This window comes from Doryrhamphus excisus, chromosome 6 (assembly GCF_030265055.1).
Source record: "Doryrhamphus excisus isolate RoL2022-K1 chromosome 6, RoL_Dexc_1.0, whole genome shotgun sequence".
Taxonomy (NCBI): Eukaryota; Metazoa; Chordata; class Actinopteri; order Syngnathiformes; family Syngnathidae; genus Doryrhamphus; species Doryrhamphus excisus.
Window position 1 is genome coordinate 7,212,785 of NC_080471.1, and position 21,034 is coordinate 7,233,818.

Genomic DNA, 21,034 nt, shown 5'->3' on the forward strand with positions numbered 1-21,034 from the left:
ATACAGACATAGTTATATAATTAAATTGTAATTATGTCAATTATGTTGTAATTTTTCCAATCTTAATACCATTTTTTGGGTGCGAGAGGGGTGACGTTTATTGCACATGAATAGGAGAAATCGTATTGCCTGACGTTTACGGTCTATATCTGTAAAGTGTCAGCGCCGTGCCGCGCTCACAATAAATCAGGCCACTACCAAAAGGTAACGCTACACATTGGAGCTGCCGCTCATAGAGCTCATACATACAGCCATATGTGTTGGATCCCGATCCGGAAGTAGAGAATGGACAGTCCCAAGTTTCTCAAGGAAAGAGGTTACTTCAAGACGTCTCAAAATGGTACATAGCTTTAGCAGTTTTGTGTTGTAATGTGTTTTGCGGGACTACAGTGTTTAAAAAAAACTTGGGTAGAGCCACTAATTGAGGTTGAAAAAGGCTATTAGTAACCCCCACTAATGTGAACGAAAATAAATTTCTGGGGATCACATTAGATGAAAATATGAGCTGGAAACCTCATATTACAAATATACAACATCAGGTGGCCAGAAATATTTCATTATTGAACAAAGCAAAATTAGTTCTCAATCAGAAATCACTCCACACTCTTTATTGCTCTCTGGTTCTACCATATCTTACTTATTGTGTGGAAATATGGGCTAATAACTATAAAAGCAATCTTCACTCCCTAAATGTACTGCAAAAAAAAAAAAATCACAACGACTTCAACTTGCTGATATAGTTCATCTTCAAACAGCTAAAATAATGCATAAGGCTAAAAATAAGCAATTAGCTAAAAATGTAATCCAATACTTCTCTACAAGAGAGGAGAAATATGATCTCAGGGAAGAAGTACATTTGAAACACTTCTATGCTAGGACTACGTTATGCTAGCCATAGCATTTCAGTATGTGGAATCAAACTATGGAATGGATTGAGTAAGGAAATCAAACAATGCACAACGATGAGCCAATTCAAGAAACAATACAAGCAGTTGATGTTTGCTAAATACAAGGATGAAGAGTCTTGAACCAGTCATGATGTGCTATATATATCACTATATTGACACTTACTATGGTACCCATTATGGCATTGGATGCTCATATCACCGAGTACTTCGGTACGAGGTACATTATAAAAAAAACCCAACAAAAAAAACCCTTAAACTGTATTATGGCAAGCAGGAAGTGAACAAATGTAACAGTTACTGATTGTAAAAGTACCAGATGGAGGGGTAGGATTTAATAAGCTTTGCTTCTTCCTACTCCTTTTGGACATGTGGAACTGGGAACTGATTATGGGATGCACTCAATTGTAATCTGATGCAAGTTCAAATGAAATAAAACCATTACCATTACCTTTACCAATGTATGCTATAATGCTACAGAGACAAGCGCTTTTGCTCCATGACTTTGAAGTTTGTCGGCTAGTCCAGCTGCATACTGGCCCATGTTCACGACATGTCCAGTGTTAAATGTCGTTGACAGATTAAAATGCATTTATTTTGCTGGTAGGGAATCAGGAATCCAACCACTTGTATCTCATGGTGGCGTCTTTAGGAATTGTAAACAAATGTGGCGTCCCTTTCGAGGCATTGCTAGCAGGTAAACAGTGGAGCAGTGCTTCGAGGAGGGCGGGCGAAAGCAGAGCTTAGGGGAAGGCAGAGAGTTTATTATAAAAGAAAGTCTGCCCCTCTGTGACATCACAAAGGAGCAGTTTTACCACACCTTTTGAAACCAAGTGTTTTGAGCCATCCCAAACTTCTTTCAGGGCTCACTTCCAAAAGCGCAAACCTCATGATTTGAAACTTTGGCATCGTTTAACACGAGAATACAACATTCTAACTACATTTATAGGTCAGAAAAGTGGAAAAAGCATAATAGGTCTTCTTTAAGGAAAAGTCTCAACCTGTAATGCAAAACAAGATTTGTTTGTTCTTCTACTTAGCGATAACCAGCTTAACCCTTTGTTTCATTTGCCCTTAACATGACCTCTATTTATTTGGATGGACAGTTGCGTCCCTTTCCTCATGTCCTGCACTGCTCGCCTGATCATTCCCCGTCCCTCCGGAGGCTGTCAGCTTCAGCAATGTTCAATGTCGTAAAGGTCATGAGGTGGGGTCAATGCTAAGTCAATGAGTAAGTAGCCCTTAAAACTCAGGAAATGTAGAACTACCGCTCTAAGTCAGTTGCAGTTTGACTTAATATTGTGGTCATGATTTATTGCTAAGTCAATGAGTAAGTAGCCTTTACATCTCGGGAAATGTAGAAGTACCGCTCTAAGTCAGTTGCAGTTTGACTTAATATTGTGATCATGATTTATTGTTAAGTCAATGAGTAAGTAGCCTTTACATCTCAGGAAATGTAGAAATACCGTTCTAAGTCAGTTGCAGTGGGACTTAATATTGTGATCATGATTTATTGCGTGTGGCAAGACACAATTATCTGCCTCATCACTGGTGTCGTCAGCTATTTAGATGCCAATGACATTGTGTTGGCTCATTTTGTGAACACTGACTACTCTAAAGTACATTCATTTTGATAATATTATCCCTTGGGAAGGTATACTGCGTACAACAAGGATTTAGCACAGTATTACTTGTATATAACCCCCAAAATGTTCTTATAGTAGTCATGTCAAACACGGCAGTGGCCATATGTCAAGGACATGGCACCGGGTGGAGCGTCAAGGGAGTGCCGCCCTGGAATGTCTCTTTTTAAACCCTCACCTGAGCCCTTCTCCTCTTCTCTTGGAATCGTCCTGTTGAGCCTCGCCGCCATGGTAACCTTTGGCGTGCCTTTGGGCTTTTCATTTTCACAAATTGTGTGTGTGTGTGTGTGTGTGTGTGTGTGTGTGTGTGTGTGTGGGTGGGTGGTTGGTTGGGGTCAAGTAATCCTCAGTCAGTAAAATCACTGGCCCATCTGCCCAATGTGTCAAAGACTTTAAGACTTTTAAGAGTCTTTCAGGCATGACACTTGAAGGGTGTCCAAAATGTGTTTCCCCTAATCATATTCTAACGAGAGATGCACAGACTGATATTGTGATTCATACCATTACAATAATCCTAGTCGGAAAGTGGCCTGACTTTTTCCGGAAGCGTTATATGCACAAATGCCGAAAATAGTCCTATCTCGTAATGTTAAAGAGTCCTTAATCAGCTCTTCCTTATTCCATTTCCGACAATTGCTGAAAATTCCATCCATTCAGATTTTCTCCAAGTTATTTTGAACACAAACAAACCGAGAAACTGATAAATTCTGGCAAAAACAAAATGTCTGCCATGTGCTTGCACTTTGCGTATGTAAAAATAAGATACATTGAGATCCACTGTTATTAGATACTTGTTGGATGTATCAATGTGAATGATAATACACACTTGCATAACATTTTTCAGCATATGGCGTGTAATCCATCTTGTATTACACAGCAGCACAATGCACCTTCTGCTCTGCTGTACCGCTTGTTGTTTTTTTATTTATTTAAAAAAGCGAGTCCGATGCCGCCGCATGCAAACATCACTACATGTCATGAAAAGCACTCCAAAGATGTGTCCAAAGGATTATTTCTGGGATCGTTAAAACACACACAAATGATTCTGCTCTTAATCCCGCCCACGGTTTGGAAAAGACCTGGCAAAGCCGATCCACCCTCCCCCCCCCCGACCCACCAGCCCCCTCCTAAAGGTCTCAAGCAAATTCAAATGTGAAACAAATGAATGAGTAAATGCATAATGCTGTGCTGTTATAATTTAATGCACACTAAATATTCGGGTGGAGCTCAATAAGGGAATTCTGTCTATCCAGCTATCAGGCTCATGGGCACTTCTTCCCAGGACAGGAACTCACTGCCCCCTCCCACATCTTCCCCCACCTTCCAGGCACTACTTTACTAATGACTGGATATGGGGCACAGGCTTATTCAAAGATACGCTACTGATAATGTGTCCCAAAATGTACATTCTTCCAATGGGTGAGATAAAATTCCCACGCCACTCTCAACATCCACAACATTTGACTGACATTTATTGTCACCATGGACAGTTTGTATGTTTACTACATGCATTATTTGGATGGAAAACAACATTTTTATTGTTTATGTTGTGATATACAGCTAGGAGGACCAGGGTTCAATCCAGGGTTTGCATGTTCTCCCCCGTGCATGTGTGGGTTTTCTCCGGGTACTCCGGTTTCCTCCCACATTCCAAAAACATGCTAGGTTAATTGGCCACTCCAAATTGTCCATAGGTATGAATGTGAGTGTGAATGGTTGTTTGTCTATATGTGCCCTGTGATTGGCTGGCCACCAGTCCAAGGTGTACTCCGCCTCTCGCCCGAAGACAGCTGGGATAGGCTCCAGCAACACCCGCGACCCTCGTGAGGATAAGCGGTAGAAAATGAATGAATGAATGAATGTTGTGATATTGTCACAAAAACAAGAAAAAAGGATCAAAGTGAAAGTTATGATATCTTGCTTTTTTGTTGGGAACTGATATTTTCCTGAAACTTACAAATGTTCTATTGCTGATTATTAAAGAATGGAAAAAGGTAGAAACAAACTTTTTTTCTGATGAAAGTCGAGAGCTAGTCTACTTAGCGATAACCAGATTAACCCTTTGTTTCATTTGCCCTTAACATGACCTCTATTTATTTGGATGGACAGTTGCGTCCCTTTCCTCATGTCTTGCACTGCTCGCCTGATCATTCCCCGTCCCTCCGGAGGCTGTCAGCTTCAGCAATGTTCAATGTCGTAAAGGTCATGAGGTGGGGTCAATGCTAAGTCAATGAGTAAGTAGCCCTTAAAACTCAGGAAATGTAGAACTACCGCTCTAAGTCAGTTGCAGTTTGACTTAATATATTGATCATGATTTATTGCTAAGTCAATGAGTAAGTAGCCTTTACATCTCGGGAAATGTAGAACTACCGCTCTAAGTCAGTTGCAGTTTGACTTAATATATTGATCATGAGTTATTGCTAAGTCAATGAGTAAGTAGCCTTTACATCTCGGGAAATGTAGAACTACCGCTGTATTATGTAAAGCAGGAAGTGAAAAAAAATGTAACAGTTACTGATTGTAAAAGTACCAGATGGAGGGGTAGGATTTAATAAGCTTTGCTTTTTCCTACTCCTTCCTACCTGTGGAACTGGGAACTGATTATGGGATGCACTCAATTGGAATCTGATGCATGTTCAAATGAAATAAAACCATTAAATGTCTGGGACTAAAGAGGTCAAATTTTGAAAAATGGCTGAGGTTGAATGAGTTAAGTTCATTCATTCATTTTCTACCGCCTATTCTCATGAGGGTCGCGGGAGTGCTGGATCTATGCAAGCTGTCTTTGGGCAAGAGGCGGGGTACACCCTGGACTGGTGGCCAGCCAATCACAGGGCACATATAGACAAACGACCATTCACACTCACATTCATACCTATGGACAATTTGGAGTGGCCAATTAACCTAGCATGTTTTTGGAATGTGGGAGGAAACCGGAGTACCTGGGGGAAAACCGACGCATGCACGGGGAGAACATGCAAACTCCACACAGTGAAGAATCAAACTCAGGTCTTCCCAATCTCCTGACTGTGTGGCCTACATGCTAACCTTTCGTCCATGAAGTCATCAGCGGTTGATTCTCCAAAATGTTAACACCAAACATGTTTTTATAGTTTTATATTGTTAAGAACAGGAACATGTAAGATATTTATTTCATTATTCTTCATATTAAAAGCAATCAAGTCGGAGACTTGTTAAAGTGCAATGTAAGCCATGCAAAATATGATATATCACAGCAATAAACTGATTATTTGCATTGCTGTGTGCTTCCTCCCAGCTTCCTCATGGTCCTGGTGTGTCTCATCTTCAGTGTCCTGTCCACCATCGAGCAGTATGCAGACTTTGCCGCCGGATCGCTTTTCTGGATGGTGAGTGCATATACAAACATAAAACCACTATTTAAAAAATATCAAATTTAAATATTAGTCAATGACAACACAACTGAACCAAAAATGCAGTTTTTAAATGAACTTTTTTATTAACGGAGAAAAAAAATCCAAACTTACAAACTTACTGGTTGGCCACCCTTAGCAGCAACAACTGCAATCAAGCGTTTGTGATAACTTGCAATGGGTTTCTTACAGCGCTGTGGAGGAATGTTAGCCCACTCATCTTTGCAGAATTGTTGTCATTCAACCACATTGGAGGCTTTTTAAGGTCACAGCATCTCAGCATCAACACCACTGAGTATTTTTCCAAAGGTCTTGGGGATCATCAAGATGTTTTCTGGCAAAATTGGTCCGTTTTTGCCCAGTGTCTTTCTTATAAGATATGCCTTTATTCGTCCTTCAGTGGGGAAATTTGTAAAAGAAGCGCCCAACGTGGGGCTCGAACCCACGACCCTGAGATTAAGAGTCTCATGCTCTACCGACTGAGCTAGCCAGGCTGGTTAAGGTTATGGTGGAGTCAGGAACACTTTTTGTGAAGCAAGTGAGGCCTGCAGTTCTTTGTATGTTGTTGTGGAGTCTTTTGTGACCTCTTGGCCATGTTGTTTGATCTAGAGATGTGTGCCACTGAGGAAAAGACAGGAAGCAGAAGTGTAGGTAGTAGAAATGAGGATGCTGAGGTTCTCTTTGGGAGTGACCAAGATGGATAGGATGAGGAATGAGTACATCAGAGGAACATTACATGCCAGAGGCCTTGGAGATAAAGTCAGAGAGGCCAGGCTGAGATGGTTGGGACATGTCCAGAGGAGAGATAGTGAATATATTGGTTGAAGAATGCTGCCTGGTAGGAGGCGTAGAGGAAGACCAAAGAGGAGGTTTATGGATGTAGTGAAGGAGGACATGAGGGTAGTTGATGTGAGAGAGACAGATGCAGAAGACAGGGTTGGATGGAGGAGATTGATTTGGTGCGACGACCCCTGAAGGGAAAAAAGGCCAAAGAGCCCATTGGTTGGTTGATCTCCGTAGCTATGGACCATATGGGCAATTGCCAGGGGGCGCTGTGGACGGCAGACGGGTGCTCTTTCAAGGAGTGATACTTGTGCCCCCAAACATTATCAAATGTAAAGGTATAAAGATATGGCGCTATAACATTCATTTATGGACACCATATTATGGAATGTATATATGATCAAATAAGCTAACATTACTTGTTGGCTATAGACTAACTGCTGTTCATTTATTTTTTCCAATGAGAGTTTCCAATGTGTAAATGTGATTTAAGTAAAAAAAAAATCAATTTAAGATGATCTTGTGAAATAAATCAGTAGTTGGAAAAAGTAGAAGTTTGTTAAGGGGATCCCGCCACAGCGTCAATCCGCCCAGGACGTCATTTAAGCCAGAAAGGCCAAGCTACAGTCTGACAGTTATCGATGTAGTATTACAATGAAGCCGCAAGGTGGCAGCAATTGACCATCATTTATTTCCTTGTACTTTCAACATGCCGCAGGAGGAAATAAATACATGTTTTAAAAAGCTGATAAATAAATAAATTAATAAATGCATCGAAATGATTAGCATATTATATCATTTCTATTATATTTATATTAATCAACGTACTGCTTCATAAAATATTTTACATGTTAATATAGGCACATATTTTCTTATAATATATTATTGATTTGATTGGCTGTGACGGTTAGTGACGCAATATTTTTTTCTGATAGTTATATAGTTGGTGATAATGATTTGAACATTTAATGCACTATTTAATATTTAGCAAAAATGTTTTTGTTGTTATAACAGGCTGCTACACAGTACACACACATCTTCCATAGTGATGTTGCCTGTCCACTTCACTGCAGTACCAGCCTGCATCCACATGATGGCGACAGACTCTCTCCATATTATGACGCCTGAGAGCCATCTGAACTGTAAAAATTCTGTAAAAAAAATGTGCGTGCCTTTCAACCCAATGACATAACACAAGCCTGTATGGATTTTTTTGTGTGTGTCAGTAGCCTGTTTATTGTTAACATGGGAATATCTTGCATGTGGCATGTGGCTCCACAACGGCTACAAATTGTGTCAGCGGTGCATTAAGGCTTTTAAGTGATGCAATAAATCGGGATCTTACAACAGGTGGACGGCTGCTTTTTGGGAAACTCTACAAAGAGCTTGCATCATCCGTCTGCAGCACACTGGGAATATAAATACACACGTAGCTACTGCGCCCACACACACACACACACACACACACGTACCACCTCCCGAGTGGTTGGGGCCAGCCAGAGGCCAGGAGAGTGAACGGCATGTTCTGTAAACTTTTGGCCAATGGCCTTTGAAGACCTACTATCATGGTTATTCATTTATTTATAGCCTGTAAGAGACAAATATGAGCCCTGTCCCGTCCTTTGTGCATGTCGGTGTCACGCAAAGGGATATTTATTTCATTTGCACAAAAGAGAGGAAAAATACGACCTCTGGGGTAACTAAAAATACTCAAGAATTTTAGCATATCAGTCAAAATGTGGAGGAAAATCATGGAATTGAGTACGGAAGTCAAACAATACACTAATGTAAGCCAGTTGAAGGAACTTAGAAGAGGAAGAATGGCAACAATGGGAAGATTTTTGTTTCCAGGGGAGCTAAAGACCTCCATCAATGTCACTGCTCCTCTGCTTTCAGCACTTCGGTGTTTATTGTACACAGTTCAGTCACACTCCGGATTTTGAGATATATATAATATTATATTTTTATGTTTATGTTTTTCTTCAGCCATTCAGAGGTGGACTTGCTGGTGTGTTTTGGATCATTGTCCTGCTGCAGAACCCAAGTTGGTTTCAGCTTGAGGTCACCAACAGATGGCTGGACATTCTCTTTCATTTTTTGGTAGACAGCATAATTCATGGTTCCATTTATCACAGCAAGTCTTCCAGGTCCTGAAGCAGCAAAACAGCCCCAGACCATCACACTACCACCACCATATTTTACTGTTGGTACGATCTTCTTTTTCTGAAAGGGGTTGTGACTTGTATGCCCCCCCAGATGTAATGGGACACCAATGTTGTGCATTAACGTGATAATTTAACAGGTTGAACTGAACACAACGTGTTTATAGAACTTGAACCTGAACTCATGCAGATAATGTGATAATCATTGTCACTGTTTAGGTCCAGTAATTAACTGATTTGTTTAGTATGGTGTGAGTATCTTTAGTTGGCTGGCCACACCTGGGTAGGTTGTTGTAGCCATTTGTGGCTAATGGCTCTCACTGTGGTTTGCTGGAGTCCCAAAGCTTTAGAAAGGACTTTATAACCTTTTCCAGAATGATCAATCTCAATCTGATTTAAGTTATGTATTAACAGTTTTAACACAGGGCCATTTAGGTTTGGATTTTTTTCTCCCTAAATAATAATTATATAATAAATAAATAAATGTGTATAAATGTGTATATATATATATATATATATATAATTATAATATATATAATTTATATATATATATATATACGTATATATATATATTAATAATAATATTCAGCTGTACTTTTGCCTACTTCCTTTCAGTCATGTTAAGCATGCTGGAAAGAAATGAAGAGTCTGGGCTGCAGCAGTCATGTTGCAATATTTAAAAAAAAATGTCAAGCTAAAAAGCTTATCTTTTGTGAGGTCACAGTAGCTATACTTAGAAAGTTCAGGGTCATCCATCATGTGTGAATCACAGTGCTGCTTGTTTTGGATGGCACAGCAGGGGGACGTTGGTCCTTGAGGATGTTTGGCCTTGGACGCAGCTGCCAAAGTAAAGCAAGCACACACACACACATACACACACACACACACACACACACACACACACACACACACACACACACACACACACACTCCACCTCGAGCCACCATGAAGAACAGCATTTAGAAAATTTAGCAGCTTTATTTCCACCCTTGAAAAAGCTTAAAAAATTCTACACGCAAATGCTTGGTGTACTCTATTCCCTTAAACACTCTGTAAATACTTTCTCATCTAAATATTCTCTAATCTGTCATTTCCTTCATCTGTCTGGAGCAGATTATATCTGAGGTCAGTAAACATCATATAGCCTCCACGTACGTATTTCATATGCATCAAGAACTAACATCTGCCTGACCTATTTTTGAAAAAAAAAACCCACCCAACTTTAATCCCCTCTCACTTTTTCCACCCAAAGGCTCAACTTGTAAATATTAACCAGATGTAAATATTAACCAGATGTTCTGATGAAGCACCCCGCAGAGGAAGATTGGGTGGTTATTTCGGGGGCTGATGTGTTTGTATTTTTTGTTCCTCAAAGGGAATTTAGGAAAAAGTATTTAAAAAATGTGTCAACTGAAAATAATTTAAAAAGTGATAATTTGACATTACTGTACAGGCCAAAGGTTTGGACACACACATTTACAGTTATTTCACACGTCTTTGTGATGTACATAATTCCACAGTTTTAATGCCTTCAGTGAGAATATACAATGAAAATAAAGAAAACGCTTTGAATGAGAAGGTGTGTCTCAACATTTGGCATGTAATATTAATTTATTATACTGTGATGTCAAAAAGTGTTTGCTCCCTTCCTGATTTCTGTGATGTTTGTCACACTTAAATGTTTCAGTTCATCAAACACATTTTAGATTAGTCAATGACAACACTAGTGAACACAAAATGCTAACTTTTTATTATTTAGAGAGAAAAAAAATCCAAACCTACATGGCCCTCTGTTAAAACTGTTAAAACATAACTTAAATCAGATTGAGATCTATCAGTCTGGAAAAGGTTATAAAGCCATTTCTAAAGCTTTGGGACTCCAGCAAACCACAGTGAGAGCCATTAGCCACAAATGGCTACAACAACCTGGAGTGGCCAGCCAACTAAAGATAATCACTAAAACTAAACAAATCGGTTAATTACTGGACCAAAACAGTGGAAATGATCATCACATGATCTGAATGAGTTCAGGTTCAAGTTTGATATTTACAAACACGTTGCGTTCAGTTCAACCTGTTAAATGATCACGTTAACGCACAACATTGGTGTCCCATTACATCTGGGGGGCATACAAGTCACAACCCCTTTCAGAAAAAGAAGATCATACCAAGAGTAAAATATGGTGGTGGTAGTGTGATGGTCTGGGGCTGTTTTGCTGCTTCAGGACCTGGAAGACTTGCTGTGATAAATGGAACCATGAATTTTGCTGTCTACCAAAAAATCCTGAAGGAGAATGTCCTACCATCTGTTGGTGACCTCAAGCTGAAACCAACTTGGGTTCTGCAGCAGGACAATGATCCAAAACACACCAGCAAGTCCACTTCTGAATGGCTGAAGAAAAAACACATGAAGACTTTGGAGTGGCCTAGTCAAAGTCCTGACCTGAATCCTATTGAGATGCTGTGGCTAGCTATCTAATGGTCTCCAATATGTTAATGGCGTAAAAATGCAAAAAAATAAATAAATAAATCGGAATTTAGTAAACACATTTTAATGAATAATAATAATAACAATAATAGTAATAATAGTACCTCTACTAGTTATAATAAATAATAAATAATGCATTAAATAATACATAATATTGTGTTGTATTTTAAAAAATATTTTACATGTCGTAATTATTTAAAAGTTATTTATTATTTGATATTTTCAGTTGCTGTTTTTTATCATGCAATGAGGTAAGATCTGAATATTGTACAAACATTTTTAATATGTAGTTATAATAATAACAACAAATAATAAAATGAGACAAATTATAAAATATACAGTTTGTTAAATTGCTTATGCAATAAATAATAGTAATATATTTTTTTAATTAACAAATCATGTTGCATTGTATTTTTTAAATATTTTGAGTATTGTAAATATATTTTTTTATTATTTCATATTGTATATTTTTGGCTGTTGTTTACTGCATTGTCCCTCATTGCATCATGCAGTCATTCAATCAATCCATCAGGCAACAAGTCTGAATATTAGAAACACACTTATAATGTAATGTAATGCAATGATTTAAATATGAGTAAAGAGCTGAGAAATATGAGCTGAGAGCCACATGGTCAATACTTTGCGTCCACAAGTTGAAATCACACAATTGTCACACTCGATGCATTTTTTTTTTCTGCTCATAAAAAAGCAACATTGCTCCAGTCAAAATAACAATGGCTTTGATTGACAGGTCATTGTTTTGGGGCACCGCTGTGCAGTGTTATTGCAGCAGGACTCAGAGGATAGAGTTTCATGCATGCGAGGGGTGGTCGTTTCACAAGTACCCGATGGCCACCCACCCACACGGCCCCACGCCCCGATTCGCTGCACGCTGGCTAAATATTATCCATGCTTGGTGGCCAGGAACACGATCACTATCTGGACGACTTCATTAATTCACGCTTCTCGAAACACGACACGTACTGCAACGTGGGCGGAAAGTAGCAATAATAACTAATGCTTAGGACCGGGGATATGTTGGAAGGTCACAAATGTTTACATCAGGGGTGTCCATAAACCTTTTCCACTGAGAGCCACTATACAGAAAAATGAAAGGATGCAAAGTCCACTAAGACATTATACAGTGTATATTTCATAGTCGGTGAAAAAGCCTTTTATTAGTGTTATTAGTTTATCATTATGTGAATATATTATGTTAATGTAGGTTAATATTATGTTATTAGTTTATTAGTGTTAAAGGTTATTAGTTTTATAAGTGTCTGTCTTTGCTCTTTTCCAAATGTTTCCACTTTCTATTTAAAAAAATTAAAAAAAAAATATTTTTTTTTCTCGTTTTATTGTTTTATTTCTATGATATTAACTTTTCCCCCGACCTAATTTTCCTAAATGCACAAATATTTTTTTCCTCATATTATGATTAAAAAAAATATTTTTTTTCAATATTCTTAATTTTTTTCTCACAATATTATTTTTTTAATTGCTACTTTTTTGTAAAATACCAACTTTTTCTTCACTCTTCACTTTTTTCTTCACTTCACTTTGCTTTTTCCATTTTGTCATTTTTATTTTTTCCAACTATTTCAACTTTTTTTTGTATTTGTTTTCTCATAATATTATAAGAATAATAGAGTATTATGAGAGATTTCACAAGCAGCAGAAGAAAGCAGAGAAAAAAAATCAAGGATCTTGGACCAACTGCAAAATATGCATTGAGTGAAATGCAGGTACAGAAGAAGCCAAAGTACAGTAATCTGTTTCTTTATTTACATTGGTATGGAAAAAAAGTGTTTTCTTCTTATTTCTTTTTTGTTTGTTACACTTAAATGTTTCATGTCATCAAACAAATTTAAATATTAGTCAATGACAACACTACTGAACACAAAATAAAATGTATAAACGAAATGTTTTATTATGAAGAGTAAAAAAAGTCCAAACCTACATGGCCCCGTGTGAAAAAGTGATTGCCCCCTAAACGTAATAACTGATTGGGCCATCCTTTGCAGCAACAACTGCAATCAAGCGTTTGAGATAACTTGCAATGAGTCATTTCCAGCGCTTTGGAGGAATGTTGGCCCACTCATCTTTGCAGAATTGTTGTCATTCAGCCACATTGGAGGCTTTTGAGTGTGAACCACTTTTTTAAGTCATGCCAGAGCATCTCAATAGGATTCAATAGTTTTTCTTCAGCCATTCAGAGGTGGACTTGCTGGTGTGTTTTGGATCATTGTCCTGCTGCAGAACCCAAGTTGGTTTCAGCCTGAGGTCACCAACAGACGGCCGGACATTCTCCTTCAGGATTTTTTGGTAGACAGCAGAATTCATGGTTCCATTTATCAGGTCCTGAAGGAGCAAAACAGCCCCAGATCATCATACTACCACCGCCATATTTTACTCTTGGTATAATGTTCTTTTTCTAAAATGCAGTGTTACTTTTTACGCCAGATGTAATGGGACACACACCTTCCAAAGAGTTGAACTCTTGTCTCGTCAGACTAGTGAGTATTTTCCCAAAGGTCTTAGAGATCATCAAGATGTTTTCTGGAAAAATTGAGATGAGTCTGAAATACCTTTTTGTTCATCAGTGGTTTTTATCTTTGAACTCTGTCATACAGGACACCTTCTTATGGTGGTTGCAGTAAATGTGTTCTGGTGCTAAAGTTAGAGATTGTGGGGGGGGGGGGGGGGCAGGAAGTGATGTTGAGGGTTCAGAGTTGAGTTTTAGTTTGGCGTAGTTTACGGCTGCAACAGTAGCTTGTGTTAGGGATAAAAGCCTGCAATAAAAGCCTGTTGTTCCAGCGATGAAGTTTGTTGGTTGTTTGTCTCGGCAAATATTGTTGTTTGTCTCTGCAAATATTACAAATATTAGGCTTTATACCTGACACCTAGTGGGCAGTTTAGAATACTACATATCATCCCAACATCTTTGAAAACACAGACAATATTTTTTTGAACTGAATTCTGCAAAAAAAAAAACAAAAAAACAAGGTTCCACTGTATGATCTTTTTTGTGGTACCATCCCACTGTGAGCTTTCATTAGCTATTTTCTCAGCCTCGTTTCTCCTAGGTGGTTGGTGGGTGGTCCACACCTCCCACAGCTTCCTATACCTGCCCAGTGATGGATGCCACGGGGCTCGATGCTTTTAAACAGGGCTCGACAATAACAATGTACTGATGGCCCGGGGCAAGTTAAAAGTTTTACCCACACCCGTTCTTGTTCACGATCAACCAATCAGCGATGGTTTGACTAGGAAAACATCTATCATGGCGTCCCTGCCAACATGGTCCAATTCTTCAACAACTATGTTTTAGTTGTTTTTCTTTATGTTCCATTTTTTGGCTCAACTTTTTGGCTCAACCCGACTTTTTCGGGTCTATTTTTCAAGTCTAATAAGACCACTAAGTGTTTTCTAAGTCTTTCTTTTTCTGAATATAATCACCAAGGTGGAATCTTGTCAATGTTCTGCATGCACAACTTAAGATCATGTGATTTATTTTACTTTATGTCAGAGATTAAAGGTGTTAGTTTGATCTGACTAAGGTTGCAATAGTAAAGAACCTTTACCCAATAACTTGTGTTGTCATTTAATGTTTATTCAATCATGAATGTACTTTTATTTATCAAGGCCTAGAAGTCTCTTGACAATCCAGATTTCCATGCAACGTCATGATCTATGTAGGAAAACAACCACAAGAAATGATAATCATTTCATCTTTATTTGAGATTCTCATGTGATGCCACAAAAATGAGATGATATCATTATGGCAGTCTTTTCATTTTACATGGGGCAAGTTGGGGCAAGTAGTTCTCACCTTAAGGATTCCCCATGGGCAAGTCATTTTTCTTTTTTATGTAGAGCCCTGTTTTAAATGTTCCAAACCATGCCTTATTGTTGTTTCTGTCCTCCTACTAACGGGGCTGTGTGTTCCAACAGGAAATTGTGCTGGTGCTGTTCTTTGGAACGGAGTACGTGGTACGGCTGTGGTCTGCCGGCTGTCGCAGCAAATACGCCGGCATCAAAGGACGCCTTCGCTTCATCAGGAAGCCCATATCAATCATAGGTGCACCCGGCTGCGTAGTTACAATGTAGATGAATGCCATGATAACGTTTCTTTTCTTGCCCGATCTCAGACTTGATTGTGGTCATTGCCTCCATTATTGTGCTCGCTGTGGGTTCCAATGGACAAGTCTTTGCCACATCTGCCATCAGGTAAGAGCTCCTCGCTGCGAATGCCCACATGATGCTGACATATCTATGTGTGTGTATGTGCTGTAGGGGCATCCGCTTCCTGCAAATCCTGCGTATGCTACATGTGGACAGGCAGGGGGGAACGTGGAGGCTGCTGGGATCTGTAGTCTTCATCCATCGACAGGTCGGTAGAAGCAGTTCACATGTATTGACAGCATTGAACCTGAAGGCTCTAACGCAGGGGTCTCAAGGGGCCGTGTGCCCGCGGGCCAAATGTGGCCCGCAGGACACTAGTTTGAGGCCCCCGCCTTGATATGAAAGTTTAATGCGGCCCGCGCAAGTTTGATATGGATGCTGTATGGTATCATGTACCCAGAAAAAATTATTACGTTTGATTAATGTTCATGTTAAAGGTTAAATAACTGTTAATAGTTATCCTCCCTATCCGTGTGGAAGTGGTAAGTTTTTGGATATTTAAGTTTAAAGGAAATAACTCGAAGGCTACCGTTTAGGTCGCTAGCTCTCTAGTTTGCGAGTTAGCATGTGTCTCAAGACCCTGCAGTTGCGCAATATGTTGTAAATAAAAAGAGTATAAATGTGACTATAGTCGTGTTTTGTCATGTCTACAGGGCTCTAATAATGCTTTGTTCATTTTAATCTGAAAAAAATCATTTGTCTACCCACCAACTATATGTGGTTTCTTAAGTTTTTATTATTTGCCGTTTTATTACTGATTGATTGATTTTCTTTATTCTTGATTTGTTTATTTATTTTTCATCTTATTTTGTGTAGAAAAATAAAAAGTAAGATATTTGAGAACAGTGGAATGTTTAATCAGAGCTTTTCTTGTAGAAAATTGGAACCAAAGCGAAGTTTTAAAAAAAAAATTGTTTTTAATTTATATAAAAACTAAAAATATAGTTTTTTTTTGGGGGGGGGGGGCTGATGCGGCCCAGTCTCACCCAGACCCGAGCTCCAGTGGCCCCCAAGTAAATTGAGTTTGAGACCCCTGATCTAACGGTTATTGAATTATTTAATTGGGATTCATTGAATAGAGCTCTTAATTGGACGACCCTGCTTAGCCCACTCGACTTTCACTGCATCGTGACTAATCCAGTTCTGCCCGAGATGCGTGCACGCATGCACAAATAAGCCCGAGCACACCAGGCTTTATAAGGTTAAAGCAGATAGTCCGACAGGAAGGACCTTAGCTTTTTTTGTTAGGCTTCACTTTTTCACGGGCCGATGACCTCTCGGCTGTAATCGGGACTGATGCTTCTCTCTTTGATGCACCGGAAGATGAGCATGTAAAGTGCTAGAGTGCAAGACGTATCATTGCCATCAGGTGATGCTTTTATGAAATGATGTGCTCTGTTTAGCGGAAGGTTCCTTTTTCCTGGCATAGACAGTAAGGTAGTCAAACATTTGGGCTTTTTTAGGCTCTTCATAGAAGATTATACACAAAGACATTAGATTTAATTATAATATAATAGTCTTGACCCAAATATAAGATATCCCTTTCTTTGTAAAACCAGTTAATGGGAAAATGTGTTTATTGTAATAGGAATCAATGACAAAAAAATGAAAAATAGAAAGTCACATTTTCCCAAAATTATTTGACTTAAAGTATTGACCCAAATATAAGACAAATAGTTGTAAGACGACATAAAAAAATGAAAAAAAAATATTTAATTAATATATTAATCCGAATATAAGACAACACTTTTTTTGAATCTAAGACACCATCCATCCATTTTCTATGCCGTTTATCCTCACCAGGCTCGCAGGGATATGCTGGAGCCTATCCCAGCTGACTCCCACCTCTTTTTCACAACTTGTTTTCGGAAAATGAAAGTCATATTTTCCTTAAATTATTTGATTTAAAGTATTGACCCAAATATAAGACAAATAGTTGTAAGAAGACATAAAAAAAATATTCATCCGAATATAAGACAACACTTTTTTTTTTATCTAAGACACCATCCATCCATTTTCTATGCTGTTTATCCAAACCTAAATATAATTTTCATGACACATTTTGGGGAACGTTTTAAGATGATATCAAAGAGAAACAAAATAGACAAAATGAATCTTTTTATTAGACCAGTCTATGGTGTAGCCTGCCTCTCACCCAAAGTCAGCTGGGATAGGCTCCAGCATACCCACGACCCCAGTGAGAATAAACGGTATAGAAAATGGATGGATGAATCTTTTTTATTATTATTATATTATTATTTCAATGGCCATATGGACCCCGGAAAGTTATTTTTTAAAAGGTGAATTTAAAGACGAAAAAATAAACAAACAACAAAAATCCTGATTACAATATGATCGTACTTGTTTTTAAATTATGGTGGATTAAGGTGGATGAGTGGTTGGCATGTTGGCCACATCGGAAAGACTTAGGTTTGAATGTCTGCTCCTTGTGGAGTTTGCATGTTCTCCCCGTGCATGCATGGGTTTTCTCCGGGTACTCCGGTTTCCTCCCACCTTCCAAAAACATGCTAGGTTAATTGGCTACTCCAAATTGTCCATAGGTATGAATGTGAGTGTGAGTGGTTGTTTATCTATATGTGCCCTGTGATTGGCTGGCCACCAGTCCAGGGTGTACGCCTCTTGCCGTACATCAGCTGGGATAGGCTCCAGCATACACAGTGACACTAATGAGCATAAGCGGAATATAAAATGCATGAATGGATGGTAGTTGTATTTTTGCACTAAAGGTGGCAATGCATTAAACCAGGGGTCTCAAACTCGCGGCCCGCGAGACGCTAGTTTGAGGCCCCCACCTTGATACCAAAGTTTAATGTTGAAATGACAGCTTAAAGCACCGGACGCAATTGACATGATTTTGCCCCGCCCATACTGTTACCCTACCCTGTTACCCCGCCCTGTTTTGCTTTGGATTAGCAATGAAGCTAAAGGCAAATGACGCTGGGTACAAATAAATGCAGGAAATGATTTGGAATAAAAGGGAAAATACACGTCAAGATAAAGCATCTCATCAAACATGTTGTTAAAGTTACCACGCTGCTCCCAGATGGAACTGAGTACGATGCTAACTTGCTAATTGGGTCAAATGATTAAGTTTCATTAATGTTCATGTTAAAGGTTAAATAACTGTTAATACTGTACATTTGAATCTGAAAAAAAATAATTTCTCTACCAACTGTATGTGGTTTCTTACGTTTTTCTTATTTGCTGTTTTATTATTATTTTACTTATTTATTACTGACTGATTGATTTATTGTCTTTATTCTTAATTTGTTTATTTTTTATCTTATTTTGTGTATAGAAAAATAAAAATTAAGATATTTGAGAACAGTGGAATGTTTTATCAGATATTTTGGTGTGGAAAACCGGAACCAAAGTACTGAAAAAGTGTAGGGTATAGCAGTAGCAAAAGCATTGAAGATATTTTTTTTATTGATTTTTTTTTCCGGTTTTTAATAAATGCGTTTTGTTTTTTTTTTTTAAACCTGATGCGGCCCGGCTCCACCCAGAACCTAGCTCCCGTGGCTCCTAGGTAAATTGAGTTTGAGACCCCTGCATTAAATGTACTGTTATTGTCATTACTATTATTGCAGGAATTGATCACCACCTTATACATCGGCTTCCTGGGCCTCATCTTCTCATCCTATTTTGTCTACTTGGCTGAGAAGGATGCTGTAGACGAGGAGGGCAAGACGGGCTTCTCCAGCTATGCCGATGCCCTGTGGTGGGGCGTGGTAAGCCACATGCACCATAAACACTCCATACAAGTCAAAGAAAACAATGGTTTTCTCTCATCTGCGTCTGCAATTGTTTGTTTTGAATGCATCCTGCCACTTGGGCTTCCTAACATACTTGAGTAACTACATCACATGCACGTGAAAAAAACAGAAAATCAGAGATTCCTGCGCTGTGAAGAGCTGCCACAAATGATATGTACAATGCTCTCTCAAGTGGAGATGGAAATGACCACCCGGCTGTGGGTAGGGTTTTGTTTTTTTTTGACGCGCATGTGTTGCGATGAAGCAGTTCTGCTGGAGTTTCTGAAGCAGTTAATTAAACATTTGAATCGAGAGCGAGCCGTAATGAGAAACCTATGGCGGTCTTGTGCTGGGGATCAGGCTGTGACAAAGGGGAAGGTAATAAAGCTTTCACCTTTGGGCTGTTTGGCTGGCAGGACTGTCGGAGCGGCGATATAAAGTGTCGCTTCTCTTAATTAAAACTTTAATTGTGGGATTACTGCCTTTATGTAACAAGGCTTGGAGGGGGTCACGGTGCCCTTTGTGCCCCCCCGAAGAAGCTCTTGTTTGTGTCGCTTCACGCACAATGCAGGAGAAGAATGGCGACAAAAGAGAAGGGGGATTTGCACCTTTTTTGTTTTGCTGAGACTGTAAACTTGAGAGCCATGATATTCTGTTCCAGTAGAATTGGTCGAGTGTGTACGTGCTCAAAAAAGAATTAGAGTGCGCCGAGTTTTGGCACGGACTTCCTGGCCAGGATGTGCAGGTGCAGGGCACAGCTGGACGACAAGCCGATGCCAGGATTTGATCACCCCCCCCCCGCCCCCCCGACCCCCCCAAACCCTTTCTTTATCACCATTTTTACCTCCTCACACTGGGAGCCTCTTTGATTATTTAAATCCGTCTACACCATTCAAATACTTTTACCTCCACAGTCCAAACCCTTCTTCAAATTGGTCCTGCAGAGTGCTCCCCGAGTGCTGCCAACACAGGGGAGAGGTGGTTCATTGAGGGAAAATCTCACATGGACTTTGACAGTATAAAAAATGTCACGGTACACTTTGGAATTCATATTCCCTCTCAATGAACCACAGCTCCCACAAGGCCGACAGCACTCGTACAGTAGGCAAGAGACAAGAAACTACTAAGACAATTTTATATTGCCTACAATCAAGCGTGGTGATGACCGCGTTGTGATCCGGGGCTGCACGAGTGCTGCCAGCACTGGGGAACAGCAGTTCATTGAAGGGATCCTGAGTTTCCACTTGAATGAAGGCTCCCCCAGTGTCACAGCAGCACCCGTGCGGTGAGCAAGATTCAAGACACAAGTGGATACCAAGACAAGATGTGGTTCACATGAGAGAGATTCCCGTGGTGACATGGAATTCATGAACCACAGCTCTCCCAATTCCAACAGCACTCGTGCAGTAGGCAAGACTACGAAGACAAGAGGTGGTTCACATGAGGGAGATTTCCATGGTGACACGGAATTCATGAACCACAGCTCTCCCAATTCCAACAACACTCGTGCAGTAGGCAAGCCTACCAAGACAAGAGGTGGTTCACATGAGGGGGATTCCCGTGGTGACATGGAATTCATGTACCACAGCTCTCCCAATTCCAACAGCACTCGCGCAGTAGGCAAGACTACCAAGACAATTGTCTATTGTCTACAGTCGAGCTGCATGAGTATTGCCAGCGTTGTGGAGAGGCGGTCCATT

At 39.5% G+C, this 21,034-nt stretch overlaps 1 protein-coding gene and 1 non-coding gene across 5 annotated transcripts in view; one reads left to right on the forward strand and one right to left on the reverse strand.

Annotated features, from left to right (window-relative positions):
* The window catches only part of kcnq1.2 (potassium voltage-gated channel, KQT-like subfamily, member 1.2), a 184,421-nt gene that overhangs the window by 12,808 nt on the left and 150,579 nt on the right, over nt 1-21,034 (forward strand). For all 4 annotated transcript variants that reach the window (XM_058076398.1, XM_058076401.1, XM_058076400.1 and 1 more), the window contains exons 3-7: nt 5,826-5,916; nt 15,328-15,454; nt 15,525-15,603; nt 15,670-15,766; nt 19,170-19,310. In XM_058076398.1, the coding sequence (XP_057932381.1) occupies nt 5,826-5,916; nt 15,328-15,454; nt 15,525-15,603; nt 15,670-15,766; nt 19,170-19,310 (535 nt within the window). The remainder of the gene's footprint in view (nt 1-5,825; nt 5,917-15,327; nt 15,455-15,524; nt 15,604-15,669; nt 15,767-19,169; nt 19,311-21,034) is intronic.
* On the reverse strand, nt 6,362-6,434 carry trnak-cuu (transfer RNA lysine (anticodon CUU)). Its single transcript has one exon. It is a non-coding gene; the product is annotated as a tRNA-Lys (tRNA).